We start from the raw sequence: 7,029 nt of genomic DNA, 5'->3' as shown, positions 1-7,029 counted from the left end.
CTCGGCACAACCTGTCTCACGGAGATCAATGAAAAGAGAATTCACTCTGGTTGGTTGCTCTTGTGTCTCGGCACAACCTGTCTCACGGAGATCAATGAAGTGAGAATTCAATCAGGTTGGTTATTCTTGTGTCTTAGCACAACCTGTCTCACGGAGATCAATGAAGTGAGAATTCACTTAGGTTGGTTGTTCTTGTGTCTTAGCACAAGCTGTCTCAGTGAGATCAATGAAGTGAGAATTCACTTAGGTTGGTTGTTCTTGTGTCTTAGCACAAGCTGTCTCAGTGAGATCAATGAAAAGAGAATTCACTCTGGTTGGTTGTTCTTGTGTCTTAGCACAACCTGTCTCACGGAGATCAATGAAGTGAGAATTCACTTAGGTTGGTTGTTCTTGTGTCTAAGTACAACCTGTCTCACGGAGATCAATGAACAGAGAATTCACTCTGGTTGGTTGTTCTTGTGTCTTAGCACAACCTGTGTCACGGAGATCAAGGAGGCGAGAATTCACTCAGGTTGGTTGTTTTTCTGTGTTAGCACAACCTGTCTCAGAGATTTTAATGAAGTTGGTTGTCCTTGTGTCTTAGCGCAACCTGTCTCAGAGAGATCAATGAGGTAACAATTCACTCAGGTTGTTTGAGTAATGAGTAAATAATCAACATTCACACATGAAAACAAACCAGATTATCAAAATATATCCTTTTATTCATCAACATAAAACACATCTACCAAATTTCAGCACATGGACAAAATAATCTTAAGAATGTACAACAGTCTGCCATTCTCTCTTGTAAAGTATTAACAGATAGAGCCTGGTTTCTATTTGCCGGTGTTGTCAAGCATAGCTAATTCTGAAATGTAAGGTTTGGCATTCATTATGTTATGGGACCAAATTCTCTTTAATATTTCGTTTCTGTTGCACTGATCAAATACATGTACGAACACCTTGGCCCTAATTTGAGTTCATTACATTTCCATGATATATGAAAGAACACAACATTTTCTAAATTATACAGAGACATACAGGTTGGCTTATAGCACATTTGAAATTGACCTGACATGTACAATGACATTCCAAAAATAAATAAAGTACATGCAAGTAGTGGTATCTCACACAGGTAATAAATTGGTCATTCTCTGTCTATGTTTAAAAAGCAAAATCTCTTAGAAAATGACAGACAGCACTCTGCCTTAAACAAATAACTTAATAGAATTGAAATTTTACACCTGATTAATTCAATGTCAGAATCATCATTGCAACTGTAGGCCTAGTCATCACCATACCCACAAATCATATCTAGTGATCTACCCTGCCTGAGGCCATTACACTTTTGCATCGTACCTACCTATAGCAAACATGTTGTTACACTAAATTTCCAAAACAATTGTTTACATGTGTGTTTAAGGTTTGTATATACCTTTGTGCGCTTGTTTTTAGGACAGAAAATTAAACCCTGATATAAATATGATGTGACCTATTCAACTACGGTTGAACCTCTCTGTATTAAGGACAACTTTAGTACTGACAATGCCATCCTTGATAGACAGCTGTTCTGATAACAGAAGTTACATTGAACAGAAATGACCAATTATAGACCAAAACCAATGTCCTAATTAGAGAGGCTGTCCTACAGTAACACACAAGTCAGCTAAGGTTCCATACATGGATATGTTCACATAAAAGTCTTTGCCTGTAGACTAGTTACTTCATAACTTGGCTTCCTTTTCAACTTCCGACTTGGATTTTGTTCCAACTTTAGGCTTGGTTTTTGTTCTACCTTTTGGCTTTTCTGTATCTCCAGATGACCTTTCTGTCTTAGTTTCTGGCTTGGGTTCTGTCTCATTTTCTGGCTTGGGTTCTGTCACGCTTTCTGGCTTGGGTTCTGTCACGCTTTCTGGCTTTGGTTCTGTCCCCGTTTCTGGCTTGGAATCTGTCCCATTCTCTGGCTTGGGTTCTGTCCCATTTTTTTCTGGCTTGGGTTCTGTCACGCTTTCTGGCTTTGGTTCCGTGCCAGTTTCTGGCTTGGGCTCTGCCTCACTTTCTGGTGTGGGTTCTGAACCTCCTTTTGTCTCGTGATTATCTTGGTCTTGCTGTTCTGTGTCTTCCACCACCTGATCGGATTCGACTTCTGAAAACACACATGTAAAATAGAAGTAGAATAGGGGAAATATGGGGTACCCATGCGACTAACGATGTTCGCAGGCAATCCAACCCTGAATACAGCCTACTTCATACACCACCAGCACACCTATCAAACAATAGGATTAATTTTCAGGCGTGTCAAGACAGGGTGGTTACACAAGCTTCGATTTCTCTAAAAGTACAGGATAAAAACTTACAAACTTTGTACTGCACACCTTCAGTACAAGTAGCCTGACAGAAGTCTTCTGCCCAACCATTTTACCAATACTAATCAATTGGTGACCATGAGAGTATTCACCAAGAAAACCAATGAATGCGGACTCGGAACTTGGAGCAGTCAAGACAATAAAGTTAGTATCAGACTCCACACCTTTTTCACTCTCTAATGGGAAGTACTGTGGCATAAATTCACTGTAGATATTTACATCCTTCTCAAGGAAGAGGCAGAAGATAATTCGATCAACCTGAAATATGAGAAATCACAAGAGAAATCACATGCATGCCACTTCTAAATCAGTTAATCAAGTAATTTTCTGCTTTAAAAAAAACCCATCTAGGTTTACGAGAGTGTCGAAACTATCACTCACTTTATCGCCATGCTCTTCCAAAAACATCCGGACTGTTTCCATAGCAACTACAGCAGCATCTTCATTAGGATAACCTGCAAACAACATCATTAGATTATGTCATCAAGAAAAAAAAACCGATGTCAAATATGCCATCGTCTATTATTGGTTCCCTTTGAAAAATGAAGTGGAAGGAAGGCCACATCATCGTGGCAACCACTTCATACATTTAGTGCTCATGTAGACTAGAAGAAGACCATACACCACACCCTCCAAGACTGCCCACTGTTTGAGGCACAGCAAAGAATGTCTTGCCTTCACCCAAGTAGCACTCCCCAGGTTCGTAATGCCAGTGTCCGGACTCATCCAGAGACCAGAGATCCTAATTTATGCTAGAAAGTGACAAGTGACTCTATATAGACATGAGAGGACAAGACTTTGAAGACCTCATGCACAAACTCCATCTAGTTTACATTTGATTAACTAACTTACCATAAATGCCAGTAGATATACATGGTAATGCCTGAAACGGAAAGTTAAAAGTCATCAAGAATAGTCTCGATTCATTCTTGGTAAACTCTATGATAGACCTCCGTTAGAGGACATCTCTCCTGAGATCACAACATCCAAAGCAGATACAATTGGCCACAATGCCATTGGATTGCAAGTCGGCCACCTTGAACCATATTATGCCACCATATGTTTGATAAAAACATCGGCAAAATCAATTGATTACCTGTAAATTTTTGTACTTACTAATGATCTTAGTTTGTTTTTCAGCATGACCTCTAGGCATCGAGTATAACAACTTCGTAATTTCGCCTCATTGTGACCCATTGGACCAACAGTACTGATGATATCTGAAATGTCCGCAATACATGTAATGCACCAGGTATGGATCAGAACATAGTTTAGGGATCACTGCTTACTGAGTACCTAATTTGACATGCATACTTTAAAACTTGCTACACATCTATAGAATGGCTTCTTTTTCTTCGACTTGCCTCGGGGAATCACTGTTTCGTGAGACCACCATTGCCTCCAGTTTTGGTATCAATTCCGTTATTGCACATAATTCATTCGAAAAGTAGCCAGGTTCAACAAGGAAAACAAGTGGTATTTTGTTACCTACTGCTGGCCAATTTTGAGAGGCTGTCACCTGGTTTTAGTATAAAATGATACATTCACTTACATCTGGCTGGCAGCTTGTATCCTAGAAAGAGAAGAGAATGAACACACTCTTAACGCAGGGTTTGAATGTAGTAGCAAAAGGGGTCAACACCAAGACATTGCCTGGCATACCTTTACATGTGCATGTATTTCTTGATGAAAAGTTTTGATAAAGCCAGTACCGTATTTTCCGGATTATCCCCCGCACTGCCCTATGACCCGCACCCCCTTTGACCATTACCTAAAGCCACGCAAGACCCGCACCTGATTATGACCCGCACTGCTCCAAGACCCGCATTCTCCAAAAATAGTAAGCCATTCATTGATGTTGACATCCTAGAACCGCCATGTTTTTTTTAATTGTTAACCAAAGTGGATCAATTCCAGCATGGCCGTAACTATTTTCCCTAGCGGAGACATCACAAACTATGCGATCATGGCGGAAATATTGGTTGAAAACAATGCGAAAACGATGGACATAAATCCTTATCAAGTAACCAGTTTGGTCCCCTTTTTTTTCTTTGGGGTTGGGGCTTATCCCTCTCAGAATCCACGCAAGACCCGCACCTTTGTATTACCCGCACCCCCACTTTTTGGGCCTGTTTGAGGGCAAAAAGCCGCGGGTCATACGCCGGAAAATACGGTACCTTTGATAATGTTCTCTTCTACTACCCTGTACATCAATACCTTCACTGCACCACAAATTAGACTGCACTGCCACTTACTCAGTTAAGCAGCGTATAACAGAATTCAATTAGCATCAGAAATTAGGAGAAAAACCTGCATACCTCCACTTATTTTTGCATTGCCACATTCACAGCCATTTAGCGTGTTGTTCTCGTGAAATAAGTTACGTCCTGCTGCTGAATGGATGGCACCGTCAACTGAAAGCACAAATGAAAATGGTGGTGTTGTGATGTGCCATTAGGTCTGTGTATTCTCAGCAGTCACAACACTATACATGAACAGGAGACACTGAGAAAAGGGCAATTTAAAGCTGTATACATATATCTACATACATTGTACATACATGACTTTTTGTGAGTTGATCAAATTTCCTTAACCCCAAAGGTACTATGTGTATAACCGGCTATTAAATGATTGCTGGCGTACCTCCCCCTCCTCCTAGTAGAGAACTGTTGGCAGCATTTGCGATGGAGTCAATCTCCAGACGTGTGATGTCTCCTCTCCAGATGGACACTTTCGCATTGATATTTGCATCGTAAGGGAAGAGAATCTTGCTCTTCCGTGCTAAAATTGAGCAAAACAAGATGTGGTAACAATGAGGGCAAAGGCCTTCCTCCACATCACTAGTGTTTCTGTGCTATGCAAGTAAAAAAGGTTATAAATATAAATGAACGTACAGATCATTTAAATTATAAGAGTTAATCTACAAGTAAGCAATAAGCTAGTAGTAGAATTTTGTTATAACTGTCATAATCCATTGTATCAGCCCTGGGACAGTACATTCTGTATTGAAGCCTTCAACCTTCAACAGACTCACCTGGCTGAATATCATTCTCTTCAGCAAACTGTGGCCACGTCAACACATCATCGATGGTCAAGTATTTATCTTTACACTTGTAGACCAACCTCTTCTCTTCAATAGGCATGTTCAAGTATTTTTCTGAAAGGAGCAGTCAATCAAGATCATCTTTTCTGACAAGTTCAATAAAAGAACACCATGGAATAAAATGACATACATTTGCACCTACCAACTTGGTATGTAATCAAATGAGTCATTTAGTTACCGGTACATGCAAGCATGAATGTCCACTGATATCATAAATTAATCAGAATCGGTTTGTTGCTTAAGAGCTCTGGAGTTCTCAAGTTTAAAAAAAACGACTCCCACATTCTAATTTCTGTATCAACAACACTATACGATATCATACCGTGAAAACGATGACATAATGACATAAGAGGTGGTGATCCTACCATACACGGCAGAGCCACAAGGCCGTACCAGGTGTATGTTTGTCGACCCTCTTCATTACCTTTTTCTTTCTGCCAGAGTTGTGCCCGTGTGACGTGTTTGGGGTTAAGTTTCTCATCATCACCAAATTCACCACCATCGGCACTCTTTTCGCTTCCCCCCTTGCTACTTCTGCTTTTCTTCGGACTCATCCAAAAGAACTTATCCATACCCTCAGTCCTGGAGCTCAGAGTGAATTGAGAAAGAACTAGAACAATGAAAAGTGGCTGTCCAAGTAGCAAATAGTTTCTTCTTCGACTTTGACGGCCAAACCGACAATGGGTAGAAATCTGGCGTTCAACAAAATTTACTCTTTGCCGAAGAAGAGGTAAGAGTATATTGTGACGACAAAAAATTTTCTGAAAGGAATGTAGATCTCTGTGTGGTGAAAGTGAAAGTGTTCTTGCAACAACACTAGCTGCTGGTGCTGGACCTGGCCTGAACCAACCAAAAAGTGGCAATTTTCTGATTAAATGGTTCGCTGCTGCTACATGACCTTGATGTCTAAGGATCCTATGAAAGTTGCTTTTTTGAATAACATGCATCAATACGTCAGTAGGTTCCTTCAAACAGTTGAAATTGCATGATCTGAGAGAAAAATATGTCAACGAATGTCATATGACGCGCACTGCCACCTTTACGGCGTACCTTGAACTGGGGTCATACTAATTCCCGACCTACCCCGACTTTTCCCGACCTGTACCGACTTGCAGAATTGCAGAAAATGCTGCCAAAATATAGTGTTTTTATCATCAGAATATTTTCATTTGTACTATTTACATACATATACAGCACGTCTGTTAATTTCAAGACTTTTGAACGATGCTAAGTTGAGCAAATCAACTCCAATAATTACATCTATTAACCGACCGCAATTTTTCTGCAGGTCGGCAATCTTTGTTAGTTGTGGTTGTCGCTTCTTGTAAACTGCACATACATATGCTCGTGTCCGGCCTTGTCTGAACTCAGCATTAATCGCGGGAAAATAGCACGTGGCTGGCTTTGGCGAATTAAGAATTAACACCTTGTGTTTAACCTGCTTTCATTTCGCAGTCAATTCATTAGTTACCAACATAATGCCTTAGAGGGGGCAGAATGGCACTGTTTAGACAAGAAGCCTCTCCAACAGCCCCAGGAATATTGGATAGAACGGCACTGCACTGGGTCCCAGTAATATTG

At 40.5% G+C, this 7,029-nt stretch overlaps 1 protein-coding gene across 1 annotated transcript; it reads right to left on the bottom strand.

The window, feature by feature from the left end:
* Positions 1 to 680: 680 nt before the first annotated feature.
* On the bottom strand, positions 681 to 6,484 carry LOC135484433 (ADP-ribose glycohydrolase MACROD2-like). Its single transcript, XM_064765892.1, has 10 exons — positions 5,873 to 6,484; positions 5,380 to 5,502; positions 4,989 to 5,126; positions 4,664 to 4,759; positions 3,898 to 3,918; positions 3,462 to 3,565; positions 3,198 to 3,228; positions 2,727 to 2,800; positions 2,510 to 2,603; positions 681 to 2,125 (listed from the first exon to the last, which is right to left on the bottom strand). Exons 1-10 carry the CDS (start codon positions 6,393 to 6,395, stop codon positions 1,704 to 1,706), a joined length of 1,626 nt encoding a protein of 541 aa, XP_064621962.1. The 5' UTR covers positions 6,396 to 6,484; the 3' UTR covers positions 681 to 1,703.
* Between the last annotated feature and the right edge of the window lie 545 nt (positions 6,485 to 7,029).

The sequence above is a fragment of the Lineus longissimus genome, chromosome 3 (genome assembly GCF_910592395.1).
Source record: "Lineus longissimus chromosome 3, tnLinLong1.2, whole genome shotgun sequence".
NCBI classification, from domain to species: Eukaryota; Metazoa; Nemertea; class Pilidiophora; order Heteronemertea; family Lineidae; genus Lineus; species Lineus longissimus.
The sequence above is the reverse complement of the archived record's forward strand: the minus strand, read 5'-3'. Positions and strand labels throughout refer to the sequence as shown.

Excerpts from the sequence above, each read along its gene's own strand:
- LOC135484433 (XM_064765892.1), bottom strand. The coding sequence starts at position 6,395 with ATGCATGTTATTCAAAAAAGCAACTTTCATAGGATCCTTAGACATCAA. Across the intron at positions 5,503-5,872 it reads ACTCTGGCAGAAAGAAAAAG|AAAAATACTTGAACATGCCT; the intron begins GTAATGAAGAGG and ends TGCTCCTTTCAG. Across the intron at positions 2,801-3,197 it reads TATATCTACTGGCATTTATG|GTTATCCTAATGAAGATGCT; the intron begins GTAAGTTAGTTA and ends TGTTGTTTGCAG.